The 21,886-nt window shown below is 37.3% G+C and overlaps 1 protein-coding gene across 30 annotated transcripts in view; it reads left to right on the plus strand.

Moving 5' to 3' along the window:
* WRN (WRN RecQ like helicase) overlaps positions 1-21,886 on the plus strand; it is a 139,268-nt gene that overhangs the window by 23,920 nt on the left and 93,462 nt on the right. For 16 of the 30 annotated variants that reach the window (XR_013397237.1, XR_013397238.1, XM_077943400.1 and 13 more), the window contains 7 exons: positions 308-479; positions 1,103-1,215; positions 6,277-6,422; positions 6,903-7,051; positions 9,067-9,216; positions 10,403-10,472; positions 18,298-18,412. Coding sequence is in view for 27 of the 30 variants with exons in the window: in XM_077943400.1 (XP_077799526.1) it covers positions 384-479; positions 1,103-1,215; positions 6,277-6,422; positions 6,903-7,051; positions 9,067-9,216; positions 10,403-10,472; positions 18,298-18,412 (839 nt within the window). In the remaining 3 variants the exon portion in view is untranslated. The remainder of the gene's footprint in view (positions 1-307; positions 480-1,102; positions 1,216-6,276; positions 6,423-6,902; positions 7,052-9,066; positions 9,217-10,402; positions 10,473-18,297; positions 18,413-21,886) is intronic. The other 14 variants (XR_013397236.1, XM_077943403.1, XM_077943413.1 and 11 more) reach the window with 2 other exon arrangements.

Below are 21,886 nucleotides of genomic sequence, written 5' to 3' on the forward strand. Positions count from 1 at the left end.
ATGTCAGGAATTCATAATAATTCATATACCCAAGGATTTTCATTCATAGTGAGGTGAGGTTATTCTTAAGAATCAAAGTCATAGAATAATAGAATTTTGAAACTGTCAGAATTATACAAGTCAATTAAAATGGCTGATTTGTTTTAAGAGGAAGAAATAATAAATGTATAATTATTAGATGCAGCATATTGTATCTGTTTTCTTTTGTAATTCTAGCTCTTATAACTTATGCTTGGACCTAGGTGTCATAACTTACTTTAAATATGTATGTTTGGTTTTCATTCATATCGACAGTACTACCTCTCAGTTTTTTTCAGATATTGTTTTGTATTTACCCATGAAGACATTGTTTTTTTGGACTCTGTAAATAGGACATTTCAAAGATGAATGAAAAAAAATTGGAAACAACTTCACGGCAGCGGAAATGTCCTGAATGGATGAATGTGCAGAATAAAAGATGTGCTGTAGAAGAAAGAAAGGTATGTTGTTTATTGACTATTCTTTTAGGTGGGAAATTTAATTTATATTTGACTGTGCGAAGAGTCAGTTGTTACTTGTAAACTTCAAGTCATTGTTTAGGTCAGAGTTACTGTTGTCTAAATGCACCAGGACCTAGTTGTTGAAAGGGTAAACTGGAATAAACTTTAATTGGGTTTACAAAATGAGAATTCTTACTGTACATTTTCTCTTTTTATATTCAGTTTGCATGGTTGACTTTACCAGTTTGTTCTAGTTCAGATAATTTAGACAACATTACCTTTGTTGAATTTTTTGTTTGCCAGCCAGCCTTAAGCATTTTAAGGCAACATTATTCTTACAGCTACAATATGAATATAATTACCAGAAAAAAAAACTCAGGAAAATAAATGCTTTTATGAAAATGGGATTAGAGGTTTAAAGATAAACTTGTTAGGAGAAATAATTTTACAATGGGATGGCTTTTTCTTTGTTTAGTTTTCTTTATGACTTCATTAGTTTATAAAACATTAATTGATAAAACTTAGAACTATAAATTGAATGCTTCAGTGAACTTTATTATTTCAGTGAACATTTGTTATTTGATGTGAACTTTGTGCCTGTTTTGAAATTTACTAAACTCAAGGCATGTGTTCGGAAGAGTGTTTTTGAAGACGACCTCCCCTTCTTAGAATTCACTGGATCCATTGTGTATAGTTATGACGCTAGTGATTGCTCTTTCCTGTCAGAAGATATTTGGTAAGTGATTTGAATTTCCTGATTTCATTTGAATTTGGACCCTTAGAAGGTACTATTATGGTAATATTGTAATATTTGTGAATATACTGAGTTTTACAGTTGAGGTGTGTTCAATAGATAATTATTTCTATGTATAGACTATCACCAAGTTTTACGTTTCAAATAAAAAATAGTCACTGAATTAATTTGTAATCTGTCAGTTTGTTCATGCATATGCTTTTCTATTACTTTAGACAGTTTTTTTAACTTTTTTAGTATATGTGCTGCTGAAGTGAGCACGACAGTTTTTTTAACTTTTAGTACTTAAGATGTTATATATAGAGCTACTGAACATATTGTGTTTATTTTACCAATTTAGGGAAAAAATGCAAAAATTATTTAACCTTTAAATGCACCTTTATATTTCATTAAAAATAATCAACATAGTAATATTGAATAATGGCTGTGATTGGCTCTGTTGTGTTTAATTAGCAACAATTCTAACAAATGATCCTTAAAAAATGTTCTCACTAAACATTAGAGGCCAGATAACGGTGGCTCAGGCCTGTAATCCCAGCACTTTGGGAGGCCGAGGCGGGTAGATCACGAGGTCAGGAGATCGAGACCATCCCGGCTAACATGGTGAAACCCCGTCTCTACTAAAAATACAAAAAATTACCCAGGTGTGATGGTGGGCGCCTGTAGTCTCAGCTGCTCAGGAGGCTGAAGCAGGAGAATTGCTTGAACCCGGGAGGTGGAGGTTACAGTGAGCCAAGATTGTGCCATTGCACTCCAGCCTGGGCGACAGAGCAAGACTCCGTCTCAGCAACAACAACAAAAAAACAAAAATCTAACCCGCAAACACACAAAAAACAGAAATGTCTGTTAGTATTTTTAAAGGTTGCCTTGTAAAATTAGGACTGCAATAATGCAATCCAAGGCCCTCAAAGCATAAAACAGAAGTAATAAGGAATTCATTCAGATCTTTTTTGAAGTTGTTATACCTGTCTTTTTTTTCTTTAAAAAAAGGAAAAAATTTGTTACATATTGGGTTAAAAAAAGCAGAGGTGCTGGGCACAGTGGCTAATGCCTATAATCCCTACACTTTGGGAGGCCAAGGCAGGAGGATCGCTTGAGCCCAGGAGTTTGAGACCAGCCATAGTGAGACCCCATCTCTATAAAAAAAAATTTAAAAATTATCCAGGTGTCTGTGGTCCTAGCTACTCAGGAGGCCTAGGTTTTGGGCCCAAGAGGTTGAGGCTGCAGTGAGCCTTGATCACACCACTGCTCTCCAGCCTGGGCAACAGGGCAAGACCCTGTCTCAGACAGACAGACAAACAAACAAAAGGCAGAGGTAAGTTAACCTATTTATTAATGGTCTACTGGTGTAGATATAAGCTAGAAATAACATTCAAGTGTTTTTACTTCTACTATAGTTATCTGGCCACTTTGGGATTCATTATACTGAATTAGTTCACAGAGGAGGTAAAATCTGTTGTTTATGATTACATATTAACTCTACCATGTTACCTTCAGCCTTGCTACAGTATGTCATTTCTGAAGGCATTTAGCAAAAGTGACTTGAAGAATTGTAGTTTTGATGACTTCTATGTATTTTATAAAAGGCAGGCAGAGTTTTTGTGTTTGCTTTCCCTTCCTCTAGATACCTTAAATTTTTGCTACCACATATTTCCAACAATTTGATTATGATGTGCCCTTGTGTAATGTGGTTGGTGTTTATTTGGCTTGGAGTTCATTGAATTTTTTTGATCCGTGGACTTATACCTTTAGTCAAATTTGAAAAATGTCTTCAGATCTTTTTTCCTCCTATCCTGTTATTCTTTTTACTTTCTGGGACTCTTAGTACACACAAGTTTGATTGCTTGATACTGTGTTGCAGGCCACCGAGGCTGTTTCCTTTTAGTCTTTTTTTCTTTCCTCCTTTTCTTCTTTCTGTGCTTCATTTTGAATAGCTTCAATAGTTTCGTTTCCTATGTCTTCAAGTTCACTTATATTTTTTTCTTCTATAGTGTCTGGTTTGTTTATACCATCCTGTGAATTTCTTTTTTAGATACTACATTATTTTGTTTATCTCTAGAAGTTCCATTTGGTTCTTTTTTTTTTTTCTTTCCATTTTAGCTCTCATTATTCATGTTTCTTTTGAAATTCTTAAATATATTTAGCATATTTTTAATAGCTGTTTTAATGTACTTGTCTGTTAATTCCATTATTCTAGGATTTTTTTCTTTCTGTTGGATGATTTTTCTCCTGGTTTTGGGTCATATTTTCCTGTTTATTCTTACAGCTGTTAATTTTTTTTTTTTTAAGATTAGGCATTGTGATTTTACTTTGCAGAATGTTAGACTTTATTGTTTTCCTTTAAAGAAAGGAACTTTGTCAGACATCTAAGTTACTTGAAGATCAACTTTATGTTTTGAAGCTTATTTTCAAGCTTGATCAGGGAAGGTCCACATTTGCCTTTAGTCTAAGGGTAATTTAGCCTTCTAATAAGATGTGACCCTTCTGGAGTCTTTGTTGATTGCCTCTGGTGATCAGCCATATGTTCTCTGACTTTTCAGAGCTTTAATGCCTCTTACCTTTGTGTAAGTCCGTCCTGAGAATCGTTCAGCTTATGGTTATTTGCCCGGCCCCATAGAGTAATGGTCTATGCATGCTTGTCTTCATATTCTGCAAAGACCAAAGGAGTCCCTTAGGAAGATTTCCGGAGCTCTTTTCCTGCCTAGCTTCCTCCTCTCCAGAACTCTACCCCAGCAGTTCCAGGTCCTTCAGCTTCCAGGGCTCTGAACTCTGTCTCCCCAACTCAGTGCTCTCCTTGTGATTCTTCTCCCTGTTCTGTTGTCTGCAATGGGTCCCAGGAAGAACGTGGGGCAACTGTTAAGGTTCACCCTTCATTTCCTTTCCCTTGGAGATCATAGTCCTGTACTGCCTGTTGTCTAGTATCCGAAACAGTTGTTTTATATGTTTTGTCCAAGTTTAGATTTGTTTGTGGTGGGAGGGTGAGTCTGGCCTCCCTTGTTATAATGTTGGCCTGAAGCAGAAGTTGAGTTTCTTTTATTTTTTAAATATATTTTCAATTTTTAACAACTGTTAAATAAGCAAGTATCAACAACAATAGATAGCAATATAATAAATATGCATATTCCTCCCACTTTGTTTATCAAATCTTAATTTTCTTCAATTTTTTTTTTTTTTTTTTAATAGGGTCTTACTCTGTTGCTCGTGCTGGAGTGACAGTGGTGTGATCTTGGTTCACTGCAACCTCCGCCTCTTGGGCTCAAGTAATCCTCCCACCTCAGCCTCCTGAGTAGATGGGACTACAGGCATGCACCACCACGCCCGAATAATTTTTATATGTATTTTTTTATAGAGATGGGGTTTTTGCCATGTTGCCCAGGTTGCTCTTGAATTCCTGGACTCAAGCAATCTGCCTGCCTTGGCCCCCCAAAGCGTTGGGATTACAGGCGTCAGCCACTGCGCCTGGCCTGTTTTCTTCAGTTCTTTATCAAGAAATGAAACATTAAAATACAGCTGAAGCCCCATGTTTGTTCTTTCTGATTCTCCCCCTGTGCCCCTCTGAGATAACTTCTATGAGTTCTGTGCATTTTTTTTTCCCTTTTTAATAAAAACAGGGTCTTGCTCCGTTATCCAGGCTGGAGTGCGGTGGTGAGATCATACTCAATGCAGCCTCAACCTTACGGGCTCATGTGATCCTTTCACCTCAGCCTCTCAAGTAGCTAGAACTACCGGTATGTGCTGCCATGCCTGGCTAATTTATTTATTTATATTTTTTAAAGACAGGGTCTCACTATGTTGCCTAGGCTAGTTTTGAACTCCTGGCTTCAAGTGATCCTCCTGCCTTGGTCTCTCAAAGCACTGGGATTACAGGCGTGAGCCACTGGCTGCTCACATGGTTTTTATAATAGTACTTAATAATTTTATATCTGAAAATATTATATAATGTTATTTTGCCCATTTAAAAACTTTAAAAAATGCTAACAAACTATGTGTACTCTGTAACTTGTCTTTTTTACTCAACACTATGTTTTTGAGAATTTTTCTTGTTGATCTGCGTAGTTACATTTTAACTGTTACATCTTACAATGTTTCCTTATGCAACAGCTGGTTCAGTCCATTCTCTTGTTAATGGAAATTTAGTTTGTTTCTAAGTTTTGCCAGTAGGAACAGTGTTGCAATGCACATTCTTAAACATGTCTGTTTGTACACATCTGAGGGTTTCATTTATTTGTGACAAAACTTGCCGGGCCATAGTGTTTATGCACCTTCAACTAGATATTGTTATTGTCAAAGTTTTCTTCCAAAAGGATTTTACCAATTTATACATTCCCCACTGATAGATATCCTTTTAACACTTGGTATTCTGAAACTTTAATTTTTACCAGTCAGATAGATGTGAAATCATGTAGACTTAATTTGCATTTCTTTGACTTCTAGTGAGAAGCAGTGTCTTCACATTTTTTTTTGGATTTTTAAAATTTATTTTTTATTTTTGTTTTTCTTGGAGACAGGGTCTTGTACTTTTACCCAGGCTGAAGTGCAGTGATGTGATCATAGCTCACGTTAACCTTGAACTCCTGGACTCAAGTGATCCTCCTGCTCCAGCTTCCTGAGTAGCTGGGACTACAGGTGTGTGCCACCACACCCAGTTAATTTTTAATTTTTTTTTTTGGTAGAGACGTGCTGTGTTGCACAGGTTGGTCTTAAACTCCTAGTCTCAAGCAGTCCTCCTGCCTTGACCTCCCAAAGTGCTGAGATTACAGGGGCAAACCACCGCACCTGGCCATATCTTTTGGATTTATAGGTCATTTGGATTTTCTTTTGGGAATTACCTGTTCATATTTTTCTCCATTTTTCTGCTGAATAATTTGTCTTTTCATACTTATTTTTCAAGCAATTTTACATATTTTCTGGCTGTTCATTATCAGTTGTATGTGCTGCAGATAACTTGTCTGTGATTGCCTTTTAATTTTTGAATTATGTCTTTAATTATACAGAAGTTTAAATTTTTAACATAATTAATTTACACGATTTTTCCCCCCTTAGCATGAGTCTATCAGATGGGGATGTCGTGGGATTTGACATGGAGTGGCCACCATTATACAATAAAGGGAAACTTGGCAAAGTTGCGCTAATTCAGTTGTGTGTTTCTGAGAGCAAATGTTACTTGTTCCACATTTCTTCCATGTCAGGTTGGTGTCTCTTCATTTCATTTTTTTATGGCTGATAATTGTAATATGTCAACTTTATCCCTATAAAATTAAGTTCTTTTATTAGCTGGCCATTCTCTCATTATCTTAAATTTATTTAAGTATTTATGTTCTACCTGATTCACTCGCATTCCTTGTTTTATTTAATTTTCACAACATACCTGTGAGGCATTGACATTTTTTCTGTTTTAGAGAAGAGAAAACTGAAATTGTAAGGGGCTAACTGACCAGGATATATACTGCTATTGCTAGCAGGAGTGGCATTGAAACTGATTATTTTTTCTTGTCATTTATCAATCAGGACCATTTGCTTTAGTTAAGACATACTCAAGGTGAATGTGTTTCTGAATTTAAGATTACTGTTAAATACAAATTTAAACATAAACCTGGTATGTATAAGAAGTAGGACATAAATCCATCATACTTGACAGAACTTACGGAAATAACAAGAAAATGTTACAGTTTTCCCCCAGGGATTAAAAATGTTGCTTGAAAATAAAGCAATTAAAAAGGCAGGTGTAGGAATTGAAGGAGATCAGTGGAAACTTCTACGTGACTTTGATATCAAATTGAAGAATTTTGTGGAGTTGACAGATGTTGCCAATAAAAAGGTAAAATCAATATATATACAATTTTCATAATGAAGATAATTTTGTGTTGCACAGAATGTACTTTCTATCTGAATGTTAGAGTTTTTGAAAAAATAGTTTAAGTTATATAATGTTTTTGTAGCAATAAAAAAGTTCCAAGTGAATGTTCTATAATGAAAACCTTTAGTTTAGTTTTTTTTTTTTTTTTAATTTTTGTTTCATGATCAGGGGTACATGTGCATGTTTGTTACATAGGTAAACTTGTGTCATGGGGGTTTATTGTACAGGTTATCACCCAGGTATTAAGCCTAGTACCCATTAGTTATTTTTCCTGATTCTCTTCCTCCCTTCTCCCACTCTCCACCACCCACAGTGTGTGTTGTTCCCCTCTATGTGTCCATGTGTTCTTATCATTTAGATCTCACTTACAAGTGAGAACATACGGTATTTGCTTTTCTGTTCCTGCATGAGTTTGCTAAGGATAATGGCCTCCAATGCCATCCCTGTCCCTGCAAAGAACATGATCTTGTTTTTTTTTTTTTAATGGCTGCATACTATTCCATACTATTCCATGATATATATGTACCACATTTTTTTTTTTTTTAATGCAGTCTATCATTGATGGGCATCTAGGCTGATTCCATGTCTTTGCTATTGTAAATAGTGCTGCAGTGAACATATGCGTGCATGTGTCTTTGTAACAGAATGATTTATATTCCTTTTGGTATATACCCAGTAGTGGGATTGCTGGGGTAAATAGTATTTCTTTCTTTAGGTCTTTGAGGAATTGCTACATAGCCTTCCACAATGGAAAACCTTTAGTTCTAATCCACTGTCTTGGCATACAGTTTTTTTTTTTTTTTTTTTTTTTTTTTCCCTGAGATGGAGTTTTGCTCTTGTTGCCCAGGCTGGAGTGCAATGGTACGATCTCGGCTCACTGCAACCTCCACCTCCCGGGTTTAAGTGATTCTCCTGCCTCAGCCTCCTGAGTAGCTGGGGTTACAGGCATGCGCCACCAAGCCTGGCTAATTTTGTGTTTTTAGTAGAGATGGGGTTTCTCCATGTTGGTCAGGCTGATCTCGAACTCCTCACCTCAGGTCATCTGCCTGCCTTGGCCTCCCAAACTGCTGAGATTACAGGCATAAGCCACTGCACCTGGCCAGCATACAGTTTCTTTCTTCCTTTCTTTCTTTTTTTTTCTTTTTGAGACACAGTCTTGCTCTGTTGCCTGGGCTGGAGTGCAGTGGTGCAATCTTGGCTCACTGAAAACTTTGCCTCCTGGGTTCAAGTGATTCTCCTGCCTCAGCCCCACAAGTAGCTGGGACTACAGGCGTGCCACCACACCCAGCTAATTTTTTGTATTTTGTTTAGTAGAGGCGGGGTTTCACCGTGTTAGCCAGGATGGTCTTGATCTCCTGACCGTGTGATCCACCTGCTTCGGCCTCCCAAAGTGCTGGGATTACATACAGTTTATTTAAGCAAGCCTTCTCCTTCCCTTCCTCCCAGTTCTTGGTACTCTTTCACATTCATATATTTGCAAATGTAAAATTGTGTTTTAGGTGTATATTTTTAATACATTTATACCAGTAACTCAAAAAAAATTTTTTTTTTAATTTAAAGGAGAGCATAATGGAGCTCTTGTGTTACAGTGCTCTTAGTGGAAGTTTGGCTCTCAGTTCCATCACCTATATTTCACATATTTTATTAATGAAGTCATTAAATTAAATTCTCATATTTAGCCAACTATTCATTTGGCTGGGAGGTAGAAAGACTACTAACCAGCTTTTTTTCATGAACAGTACTTTTAAAGTCCAAGAATTTTAATACCTACATTAGGGAAATTCTAGAATTAAATTCTTACAATGTGGACTGCATATGAGGCTTTTAGTGACAGGGAATTGGTTGAAGGCTGTCTGTGGGTTGTATTTTGGTATAACATTTCCTAATTTTATCTGTGGTATGTTCATTTGATGTCATTTGTTAATACCTGAAAACAGGAACTGATTTTTACTGTGTTGCTTTTTCATCATTTCTAGTTGAAATGTACAGAGACCTGGAGCCTCAGCGGTCTGGTTAAACACCTCTTAGGTAAACAGCTTCTGAAAGACAAGTCTATCCGCTGTAGCAATTGGAGTAAATTTCCTCTCACTGAGGACCAGAAACTGTATGCAGCCACTGATGCTTATGTACGTGCTTAAAGATCTTTAGAAATTGTGATGTGTTTTAAAAACATTATTATAAATGACTTTAGAAAAATTTTATTGTAGTAGTGGCAGAAACTCTACCAAAATATTTTATATCAATTTGGCATTGAAAAATGCTTAGGAAGACATTTAGTGAAACTGTTCATTCTCGATATTAGTTAGCAAGTACCAATCAACAGATTGTTCAATGCTAGTTATTTTCATTGTCATGAAGCCAAATTAATGTCTAATTTGTATGTAAAAAAAAATGTGAACTTGCTGAAAACATGAAAGGCTAAGAAACCCAGGCTGAGCAAGCACAAATAGTACTGATGATGGATTTGATATATAAACAATTCAGAATGAAAATAATTATAGTACAGTTTCTATTTTCAAACTGGCCTTATTTCCTATATTTATACATAAAATGTGGTGAAATTTTAGAAAAATTGCCTCCAAATTTAGCTTGTTGCTGCCATTAGATATATTTTTATATTTACATGTTTGTATGTAGTGAAATCTGGGCTTTTCTTTATATCTAGCACTATTGTGTGTTTTTTAAGAAACGTATTTTATTCCACAGTGAATTTGTTTTCTCCTAATTCATGCTATCATTTGTAGATGAATATTTTATTGTTTCTCCTTTGCATCTATCAAAGGAATGGAAACTCCTTTGAATTGTAACCAGCAACAATTCACTTTTGTTAGGAAAATTGGATGATAATTTTCCTTTAAAAGATATCCCCAAACTTGCTGAGAGCTAGCACAAGTTCTGTAGCATTTTTATTCATGAAAAATCAATGTGACTTGATTGTTCTTGTTAACAGGACTTAGAAGGAGGACTCTTCATATACTGACTAACATTCTCAGCTGATTTAAATAGGATTTCTCTCACTAGATTGCATTTTGTTAGATTCCGTTATAGGTTATTTTATTTGGATATTGTGTGTAATATTGAGTGTGAAAAAGTGAAAACAAACTTTTAAGGCGTAGGCAGCTTACTTTCTCAATTTTCACAATTGGTATGATTATTAAATGAGGACATATTGATATTTGTGTCACATAATAGGTTGAATTCCATGTTTGGGTGCTTTGCGAATCATTCTCTTCGATTTTTCTGAAGATGGGACTTACTGTTTTATTTCAGTGATCTTTAGGACACTTTTTAAATTTTTCTGTTTTTTTATAGGCTGGTTTTATTATTTACCGAAATTTAGAAATTTTGGATGATGCTGTGCAAAGGTTTGCTATAAATAAAGGTATGTTAAGATCCATAAATAAAATGTGAATTCACTCTTTTGTGAGGGTTATCTCCAAAAAGATAATATTCACATATTTGCAAAGCATTCAGTGCTGTAACTTCTTGAATGTCTGAGTATTCCTGACATTAGGGTGGGATCCATCAGGGCCCAAGATTAGTGTTTCATCTTTGTTACTTGTGGCAAAGCAGCCCTTACTTCTTTTACTTTGTAGCATTGCTATGTATTTGGCTTCTAGAATTGGGGCTTTGTGGCTTTCATAATAGCAGTGACACAGCCAGCTTTCTCCCAGTCTGGAGATGATACGTCCTTGCTATAAGTATTTGAAATGCTTTCTATATAATACTTTAAAACATATGAGATGGCTTATCCCCAAGATGGTAGCTAATAAACACTAAATGAGAAAGTAGGTAAAGATATATTTATTCATTTATTAAATATTGTTGAGCATTTTACAGTGCTTTCTAACATACTGGTTTACATTTCTAATTTTTTTCTGTGATTTTTCTCTAAAAATAATGGACATGTCATCCAAACTCAGTGCTGTTTTTAGAGGTCTTGATAGGCCAGTGAGTGCAGAAGGAGCCACGTAGTGGAGTGGGTGAGCCCAGGCTTTTTGTTGCACAGACCAATGTGAATCCCAGCCATGTGACCTGGGATGTACCTGTTTCTCCAAGGGTGGAATGTGGATACTAGCATAGTGTCTGTTTTATAGAATAATTGTGAACACCTAAAGGGACAAACTATTCAAAACATCTGTATTGATAATAAAGTTATCACTATTCTTGTAGTTTCTTTTTGGCGGTTTTAAATGATTGTGTTTGTTAAGATGTTAATTAAATTAGACCATTTTGCTAAATACTCTTAAAAATATGGCATGACTGCCTCATATAAAATGATATGATATTCTTTATAATTGTCATTGAGAAGGGATTCAGAGCCTCTGTGGGTGGCAGGTCCTCCTTTGTATGTTAAGGTAGAAGAGTCTTTATTCTTACTTCCCCTCCCTGGAGAGCCACTTCTGATGAATGCCTGCTGGTTCTCTGTAGTCAGAGGTCTTGTGGCTGTAACTTAGAGTCAGCCTCCATATCCCTGGGTTCTGCATCTGTGGGTTCAGCCAATCGCAGATTGAGAACATTCCAGCCGGAAAAAAAAAAATTCACAGTTTAAAAAAGGAAAAGTTGAATTTACTGCGTGGAGTACCACACTGAATCCATATGAATGAAGTGATGTGTAGGCATTGTATAAGGTATTATAAGAAATCTGGAGATGATTTAAAGTATACAGGATAATGTGTATAGGTTATATGCAAATACTGCAGCATTTTATGTAAGAGACTTGATCATCTATGGATTTGATATCAGTGATGGGGAGGTTCCTGGAACCAATCCCTCAAGGATACAGAGGAATGACTGTATGTTAATTAACTGAGGCAGGTGATAGGTTTTTTAAGCTGATTAGGGAAACAGTATGTAAGAACTTATTTAACTCATAATAAAACTAAAATTCAACAGAGGAGATTTATGAATTTTTGGCTTTATGGTTTGTGGAATTGCATGTAGGTTACATGTACAATTTTGTTACATGTGCAATTTTGATGAAAATGCTTCCAAGGAATGTTTACTATATTTTTCACTAAAGTAATACATATTAATAACACAATACTGGAAGTCCTGGTATCTGTGTACCTGTCATTGTAATGCTACATTGTAATACTACATTATTTGACCTTCACTTTTTTTTCCCTTTATTACGTTATATATGTGAGTATATTGTGACATCTTGACTCAGATTCCAGTGAATTGTATTAGTTTGGTGCAAAAACAATTATGGTTTTGGTAATTTTTAATGGCAAAAACCACAGTTACTTTTGCACCAACCTAATAACCAAGAATACCATCTTTTTGCCTTCCTTCCTCCCTCCCTTCCTTTCTGTTATTTAGCCAGAAGTATCAGCATCACTGTTCTCTAATTTTCTTCATGTACATATGGATGATATTTTCAAATGATCACTTTTCTCTTTCGCTTTTTATTATTAGACTGTTTTTTTCTTCTTGTTAAAGGATAAAAAGATTAGAACATAAAAGAATGTTTACACATTGTTTTCCCATTGACTTATTCCCAAGATGGTAGCTAATAAACACCAAATGATATAGTAGTTAAAGATACATTTACTCATTTATTAAATATTGCTGAGCATTTTACAATATGGGAATACATTAGTGAACAAGCCAGGCATAGTCTGTTTCCTGAGGGGCCTACAGTTTTATTGGGGATATAGATGAGTGAAAAAAGCAATTGCAGGGAGATGAGTCTTACGTCATGGGAAAACAAGGTACAGTAGTTAGCACACCAAGAGGCATCTGACACATATTGGGGGAAATATTATAGAATATTTCCTGGAGAAAGTGCAGGTAAAAGCCAGACCTGAAACCTGAGCAAGAGTTAGCTAAGGCCGGGCGCAGTGGCTCATGCCTGTAATCCTAGCACTTCGGGAGGCCAAGGTGGGTAGATCACCTGAGGTCAGGAGTTCGAGACCAGCCTGGCCAAAATGGTCAAACACCATCTCTACTAAAAATACAAAAAACTAGCTGGATGTGGTAATGGGCGCCTGTAATCCCAGCTACTTGGGAGATTGAGGCAGGAGAATCGCTTTAATCTGGGAGGCGGAGGTTGTAGTGAGCTGAGATTGCACCATTGCACTCCAGCCTGCATGACAAGAGTGAGACTCTGTCTCAAAAAAAAAAAAGTTAGCTAGCTGAAGAGTATAGGAAAGAATGGGTACAGGAAATTACAGGCGCCAAGTTTCAGAGGTAAGAGAAATTATGGTGTCTATAGGTAATTGAAAGTAGTTCAGTAGAACATTGAATAGGACTGGGCGGATGAAGGTGAAGCAGAAAAAGGAAAGCAGATGGGCCATGGTAAGAAGTTTATATCTCCTCCCAAGAGCAATCGAAGTGACTGAGGGTTTTAAACACAGCAATGAATTACATTAAAAAAAAGAAGAACTTGGGCTCTAGAATAAAAAACGAATGGTAGGAGGAAGGCAGGAGTCACAGTAGGAATATCTTTTGGGAGGCTGTGACAATAATCCAAGTGAGAGGTAATGGCAACTTGAATCGGTTAATTGTGTTGAGAATGGAGAGAAGTTGACAGATTCAAAATTAATTTTTTTTTTTTTTCTTTTCTTGAGTCTTGCTCTGTCACCCAGGCTAGATGTGATCTCGGCTTACCGCATCTTCTACCTCCTGGGTTCAAGCGATTCTCCTGCCTCAGCCTCCTGAGTAACTGGGATTACAGGCACCTGCTACCACACCCAGCTAATTTTTATATGTTTAGTGGAGATGGGGTTTCGCCATGTTGGCCAGGCTGGTCTTGAACTCCTGGTCTCAAGTCCTCCGCCCACCTCAGCCTCCCAAAGTGCTGGAATTATAGGCGTGAGCTACCACACCTGACCTCAAAATACATTTAATAGAGCAAGCATTGAGCCACTATGCCCCGCCTCAAAATACGTTTAATAAACCAACGGAATTTGAGGTAATGATGAAAGACACATGTCAAGGATCATTCCTGTGTTGTTGGCATAAGCAACGGGAATGAAAAGCATTGAGGAAGAGCAAGATTTTGGGATGCATTGTCACACAGTTGATTTTAGGTATGTTAAGGGAGAGAGACCTGTAAGATAGCAAAGTGGAGGTGGTGCAAGAATTAGTTGTGTTGGCTGTAGCGCAGAGGACAGTTTGAGTTAAGAGAGTTTGGACTGAGAATCCTGAGGAACTCTTAGTGTTGAACATTTGTGTGGAGGAGGGGACACCAAAGGAGTTGCCATAGACATCGAGGAAATTAGGAGGTGTGGTGTGCAGAAAGCCAAGTGAAGAACATGTTTTAAGTAGGAGGATGCTATCAACTGTTTTAAATTCTGCTGAGAGTTTGAGAAACTGAGGACTTAGAATTCATCATTAGATTTGGCAATGCGCCGATCATTTGTCATCTTTTAAACAATAGCTTTGCTGTACTGGGTAGCAAAGGAGTGTTTTGAGGAGTGGTCATTTGGAGCATATGCTGTTCAAACAGAGAAGAGTCCACAGTCTTTGTTAACATGAAGGTCCTATAACCATAGCAAGAGAATGAGGTAGGAGGAAATCATATTAATGTGAATAGAGGAGTAAGTTAGACCTAAGGAATGTGGAAACAGAGACAGGTTCTCATTATGTTGCCCAGCCTGGCTCAGACTCATGGCCTCAAGCGATCCTCCTGCCTCAGCCTCCTGAATACCTTGGGTTTCAGGCCACTGCGTCTGGCTTGAAAACAACATTTTCTTGGAAGCTTGTTTTAGTTGTTTTAGAAATAACTAAGGCATGTGTAAACAACTGTTCTTCTAGCAGGTTAGTTTGGAAAGGGAATGTTTATTGATTCATATAACACTTATTTGTTGGGTGCTTATGTGTCAGGCACTGTTAGAGTTGCTTGGGAAAATTTACAAGCCAAACGAACCACACCCCTTCATTTCCTTTGGGTGAAGTGAGGGAGCCGTGTGGTTATCTGAAGGAAGACCATAGCAGGATTAGAGGGAAGAAAGTGCAAAACCTCCTAGGGTGATTGGCTGGCTTGTTTGGAGGAACAGTGCATATAACTGAATGAAATGAGTGAGGGTAAGAGTGGCAGGAAATGAGGCTAGAAAAGGAACTTGGGCCACATCACATAGGGCCTTGTAGGCTGTGGATCTGACTTCATTTCTTATTAATGAAAATAAATACGATGATGGGTGATGGGAAACCCATAGGGGGTTTGGAGCAGAATAATTATATAATTAAAATTTTATTTTAGAAAGATTTTTCTGGTTGTCGTAAAAGGAAAAATGTTTAGCCCCAGGGCATTTTGGCAGAGAGTTTGGAGGCTATTGTAACAGCCCAGGCAATAGACAATAATTGTTTGGATTAGACTGGTAGCAATAGAGGTGATGAGAAGTGGTAGCTTCTGTAGATATTTGGAAGATATATATTGTGAGGGATTTGCTGATGAATTCTCTGTAAGGGGTGAGGTGTGAAGATTGATAGAACGTTAAGATATTTTGGTCAGATCATCTGATGAATGGAAAGGTCAGTTATAGTGGACAGATTATGAGAAGAACAGGTTTGGGTGAGAAAACTTTAGATTTCAGAGTTGCATATCCTAAGTTTTAGATGATTATTGGTATCCAAGAGAATGTCTTAGTTGGAAATATGATCCCAAAGTTCAAGGTTGAGGTTGGAGATGTAATTCAGATCCGATGGTAGTTAAAGCAGTGAGACTGAATGAGATAAAATAGGGAGTGAATGAAATAAAGAATAGACGTGATATTGACCTCAAAGGCACACCAGCATTTAGAGGTTGGGAAGATGAGGAGAGAGCAGCAAAGAGGACTGGGAGGACCACTAATGAAGGAGGGAAGTACAGGAGGTGTTTAGTTCTGAAGCCACCTGAAGAAAATGTTTTAAATAGGAAGAAGTTGTCAGTTGCTTTAAATCATTTGGAGAAGTTGAGTAAGATGAGAGTCTAGAATTAAGTTAGGTTGGATGGTGTAGAGGCCATCAATAACTTTTTCTTTTCTTTTTTTTTTTTTTGAGACAGAGTCTTGCTCAGTCGCCCATGCTGGAGTGCAGTGGCACAATCTCGGCTCGCTGCAAGCTCCGCCTCTTGGGTTCACGCTGTTTTGCTGCCTCAGCCTCCCGAGTAGCTGGGACTACAGGCGCCGGCCACCACACCTGGCTAATTTTTTTGTATTTTTAGGAGAGATGGGGTTTCACCATGTTAGCCAGGGTGCTCTAGATCTCTTGACCTCATGATCCACCCGCCTTGGCCTTGCAAGTGCTAGGATTACAGGCCTGAGCCACCACGCCCGGCCCATCAGTAACCTTTTCAAAAGCAGCTTTGCTCTACTGATTTGGGTGAAAACTTAGTTGGAGTTGGTTTGGGAGGAAATGGGAGCAGAAAATTTGAGAGAGTGAGTATAGACAACTCTTTCAAGGAATTTTGCTATAAATGGGAGTAGAGATCTGAAGACTGAATAGCAAATTGAAAAGTGGGAAGATGAGGTAATTCTCTTATTGTTTTATTTTTCTTAGTGAAATAAGAGGTGAAGTTGTTCTCACAGGTGTTGGAGGTTCACAAAGAAAGGAAGATGTTTGAAATAGTCATTTTGAGAGTGGGAAACAGAAGAATTAACAGTCAGGGCTGAGGGTGCGTTTGAAATCTGTGTCCTGAGTTTAAAATAACTTGTGTCATCATCGATGTGCTTTATTTTCAACTATATTCAACTGCTTGGGTGTAGGCCTCAGGTAGGTAAAAAAAAAAAAAGTGGGTTTTATTAAGAGTAGAGGTTTTGCCAGGTAATTACCATGGAGGGAGGGAAGAGCAAAGGAGTTGAGAGTCTATAGATACAAAGGAATGATTATTGTGGGTAAGAGAGAAATGGAAGGCTCAGTGGGGAGTGGGAGTAGGGAGGGCGATAGGTAAGGAAAAGGTGATAGGATCAATGCATTTGGTTCTGCAAGTGTCAAAGTATTGTTGGGGAAAGCATGCTGGAAGGAAAGATAGGTATGCTGGTGTTCTCAGGGTGGAAGGCTTACAGTTGAAGTCTGGAAGTGGTGATTTTATTGGCAGTTATAAGGTCAACAGTATGACTGTGGAATGGAGTGGCTAAGGTCTGTTGAAGAAAAGATTGTCGGAAATGCAGGGGTCAAGGAACTGGCCTGTGGATGTTGAAGTCACTGGCAGTTATCACAGGAATAGTAGTGGAGGGAAAGTCAGTTAATGAATCAGGCGTTAAGATCTCTAAGGGATGAAAGGATGCAGTTTGGAGATGACAAGATAACTGTAGTAATCACAAATAGCAGGTTATGTAGCTCTATCTCATAGGCTTCAGAGGAGATGAGCTTTTGAAGGACAAGAGAAATGATGATGAATAAATTCTAAGCAGGGGAAGTGTTTGGTAAAGCAGGGCAGGCTTTGTGCTGTTGATGGCAAATGATGTACCAGGCAGGATGAAGTTGAGAATTTGGAAGATGATCACTGATTAGGAAGGCTTACATTTTATTTTGACCGGGTTGGTAGCTCATGCCTGTAATCCCAGCAGTTTGGAAGGCCAAGGTGGGCGGATCACTTGAGGCCGGAAGTTGGAGACCAGCCTGGCCACCATGGCGAAACACTGTCTCTACTAGAAATACAAAAAAAAAAAAAAAAAAAAATTAGCTGGGCATGGTGGCACATGCCTGTAGTCCCAGCTACTCCGGGGGCTAGGGAATGAGAATCGCTTGAAGCCGGGAGGTGGAGGTTGCAGTGAGCCGAGATCGCGCCACTGCACTCCAGCCTGGGCGACAGAGTGAGACTCTGTCTCAAAAAAAAAAGGAAGGGCTTGCATTTTATTTTGGTGATGACTGGGAATGAAGGCATGAGGGATGACTGTTGGAGAAGGCTGTGCTTACTAAACAGTATTATTAAGTAGCAGCATACATGGTGTTATACTGACTTCTGATTTTGCAATAGTACAGACGGGTTCAGATTCTCATTTCCACCTTCTTCTGCCTAGGCCAATAACTGCTGGGTTATAATACATATGACTGCAGATCATTTGTAATTTACTTTAAATTGAAACAGTACAAATTTGAAAGAGAGGAAAAGCAACTGAGGCAAATTGGGGATTGAATAAGAAGGTCTTTTTGTTGGAATTCATTTAAGGAAAGAAAATGAAAATTTGAGCCCTAATATTATTTAATGAAGTGGCTGAATGAATATCTCTGCTTTGTGGTTTGAAAATTAATATTGATTTTTTTTTTTTTTCTCCTAGAGGAAGAAATCCTACTTAGCGACATGAACAAACAGTTGACTTCAATCTCTGAGGAAGTGATGGATCTGGCTAAGCATCTTCCTGATGCTTTCAGTAAATTGGAAAACCCACAGAGGTTAAATATTACCGTTTTTTTTTTTGAATTTAAATCAATTCTGTTTTTTTTAAATTACATTTTCCTGTTTGTGAAGAATACTATTTATTAAGGTTGACTCATAGAAATTTGCTTGAATACCCACACACAGACTGATGCATAAATTTGAGAGCTATCTTTCCAGTTGTTAAATAGTGAATCCAAAGGTTTAAGCCTTTTCTGTCTGCTTTGTACGATGTTTTATGAAACAAAGGAATAGAAATTGTATTCATATTATACATTTTGAAATTATATCTATATTATATTTTTTGTGAAAGCAAAATAAGTATACATTAAGGAAAATATTTAAGATTCAAAGTTGTCATTTTCTTTCTGTTAATGAGTATCTTTCATTTGATAACATTTATAGTTTGGTCACTTGAAATCTATAGTGACCAAAAGCAACTTCATACTTAGTAGCCTCATTTTCTGTTATTATCTGATTATTACTTAAGAATTCTACTTAATTAAATAGATTATTAGAACAAAAGACATTGCAATTTTAGAGATTCTTTTATAGCTAAAGCACTAGGTAACTTAAAAAAGTTGGATCAAATGTTATACAGATTAATAGATCTTGGAATACAGGTGCTGTGTCTTTTTGGAATCAGACCTTGTCCTGGCCTTAATTGCAGGATGACTTCCTTGTTAAATCTCTAAAAGCAGGAATGCTCTGGAACAATGAACAATTAGAATGTGGTAACGTAATTTTGGGCCAAAAAATACTTTGTAGAAATGTGAAACTCTTACTTGAAATAGAAAGAATTCTGACTGAAAAAGTGCAGTTAATGTATGCTTTTCTGGATAAGATTTGTGATAGATTTGATTGAGATTTAAAACCATGATATATAAATTTAGCTTTTTTGTCAAAGTAATGACCGTCCCCCTAGAATTTGTTTTGGTTTTTTTTTTTTTCTTTTTCTTTCTTTCTTTTTTTTTTGAGATGGCGTCTGGCTCTGTCGCCCAGGCTGAAGTGTAGTGGTGCAATCTCAGCTCACTGCAACCTCCGCCTCCCAGGTTCAGGCCATTCTCCTGCCTCAGCCTCCTGAGTAGCTGGGACTACAGGCACCCGCCATCATGACTGGCTGATTTTTTTCTATTTTTAGTAGAGACGGAGTTTCACCGTGTTAGCCAGGATGGTCTCAATTTCCTGACCTCACGATCCACCCGCTTCGGCCTCCCAAAGTGCTGGGATTACAGGCGTGAGGCACCACGCCTGGCCCTGTTTTGGTAATTTTTAATGCAACTTGGAGAATTTCTGAAAGATGTAACTTTTTTTTTTTTTTTTGGGACGGAGTCTCGCTCTGTCGCCAAGGCTGGAGTGCAGTGGCACAGTCTCGGCTCACTGCAAGCTCTGCCTTCCGGGTTCACGCCATTCTCCTGCCTTAGCCTCCCGAGTAGCTGGGACTACAGGCACCCGCCACCACGCCCGTCTATTTTTTTTTATTTTTAGTAGAGACGGGGTTTCACCATGTTAGCCAGGATGGTCTTGATCTCCTCACCTCATGATCTGCCCGCCTCAGCCTCCGAAAGTGCTGGGATTATAGGCGTGAGCCACCACGCCCGGCCTGAAAGATATAACTTTAAATGGGGGAGGATACTAGTAAAGCTATTTCTTACTCATTTATACATTTTTCCCTCCATGAAATTAGAGCAGTCACCTTTTACGTGACTTTTACATGCATTTCAGATTTTTGTACTAGCAATTAAAATATCTACTGGATGTAAATCACATATGCTTAATGCTTTGCTTTGTAATATCTGTTGAAGTCAAGTAAAATATAGAGACAGATCATTAAATTGAAAATGTTTTATTTGGGAAGCAAGAATTAAATTTGGGACATATACACAGACTGGGTGGTCTTTGGTATCTCTGAACAACGAAGAGAAGTTTGGAGGTTATATAAAAAGGAAAATGTTACGTATTGTTTTTCCAGAAAGTTCTTTGGCACTAGTAAATTTTGGTGAGTTGGAAGCTCTGAATTGGTTAGTGACTGTGGTGGGTAAAACTAGTCTTAGAGTTGCAGCAGTTGTTTCAGTATCTATTAGATAAAACTGGTTTTAGGTTATAATAGGCAGTTTCAGAAAGTAGGCTCCCAGAAAATTATATTCTTAAAGTAATGTTATGTGCCTTGAGTGCTTTTTTTCTCTTGGCCCTTGACTCTGATTTAGTTGGGTATGACAAGAATTATCAATTTATATAATTATTTTTTACATATTGAAGCTAAATGGGTTTTCTTAAAACTTGGGAATGGGAAAAACTGGGTCTTGCGAAGTTTTAGTGTGAAAACAATAATTAGTCTCTTATTTCATGTTCTTTGTAACCAGTCCACAGTAATATCTAATGTATCTAGATGACACCTCAGAACCAGGAGAGAACGAAAAAGACCTCTGAGCAGTCAAAATAATGCTATAAGCATGTATTCCAGCTTACTTTCTGCATTTCCAGTGGAGTGCATGAGGCCACGTTTTGCTTGACAAGCTTGGGTACCGAGTTAAAGTGAAAATGGTGTAAATAACTAATGATATGCACATGACAGTAGGTGGAAGTGACAGCTGACAATCTGTGAAAGAGTGAACAAAACTATAAAAATTCGAACTAAGAACTCTTAAAATAGAACGGTTTGAAGTTTGTTACAGAAGGGAGCAGCTTTATGCTTCAGTGGACTCTGAAGGTATTGGCAGTGTATAGTACTGCTTAGTCACTGATTTAAATTCAGTATATATCTCTTCTATTGCTGTCGTGTACTTGACATTCTCCTGGGTGCTAAGGCTGTCTGCAGGCTACTAATATGCATAATAACAATCCTGAAGAAGAAGGAAAAGTACACTGTGCCTTACTGAAGAAGGCAGGACAGCCTTGGTATTTGTTAGAGTAAATATTAGTTATCTTATATAACACATGTTATATTCCCTGATGTCAGGGCCTGATAAATGAGCCCTTACACTCTTGATAGTCAATCTGTGCCACTGTTGCTGTTTTGTATGTGACACCATTTCCTGTCCATGTAACAATTAAACTGTATCACATACCTGTTCCTACTAAACTATTTGCATGTAATTTTAACATTTGAGTGGCTGCATGTAAGGCTAAAAGTTCTTTATAAGATTTATAGAATTTTAGAATGTTTAAATTAGATAACATTAGTGTGTTTTTAGTTTTTGAATTTAATTTTGCTCTTGATTTTGTTTGTGTTAATGTAGACTTTGTCTACTTAAGCTTGAGCCCAACTTTGGAGTGGTGTTTTCAGTGATAGAAGTAACTGGAAATAACGCATGAAACCACTTAGCACTTTTGGTAGTTTATTCCCCTGAAGGATCAAATTTTTACTTGAGTCATTAGTATAAAATTTTAAAAGGCATGTCAGATTTTATTAAGCATTGATATTAAATATATAAATATTAGAAGACCTAAACAAAATCACTAATTAAGGAGTAAAACATGTCCCTGCCTAT

Source organism: Macaca mulatta, chromosome 8, assembly GCF_049350105.2.
Source record: "Macaca mulatta isolate MMU2019108-1 chromosome 8, T2T-MMU8v2.0, whole genome shotgun sequence".
In the NCBI taxonomy this organism is placed as follows: Eukaryota; Metazoa; Chordata; class Mammalia; order Primates; family Cercopithecidae; genus Macaca; species Macaca mulatta.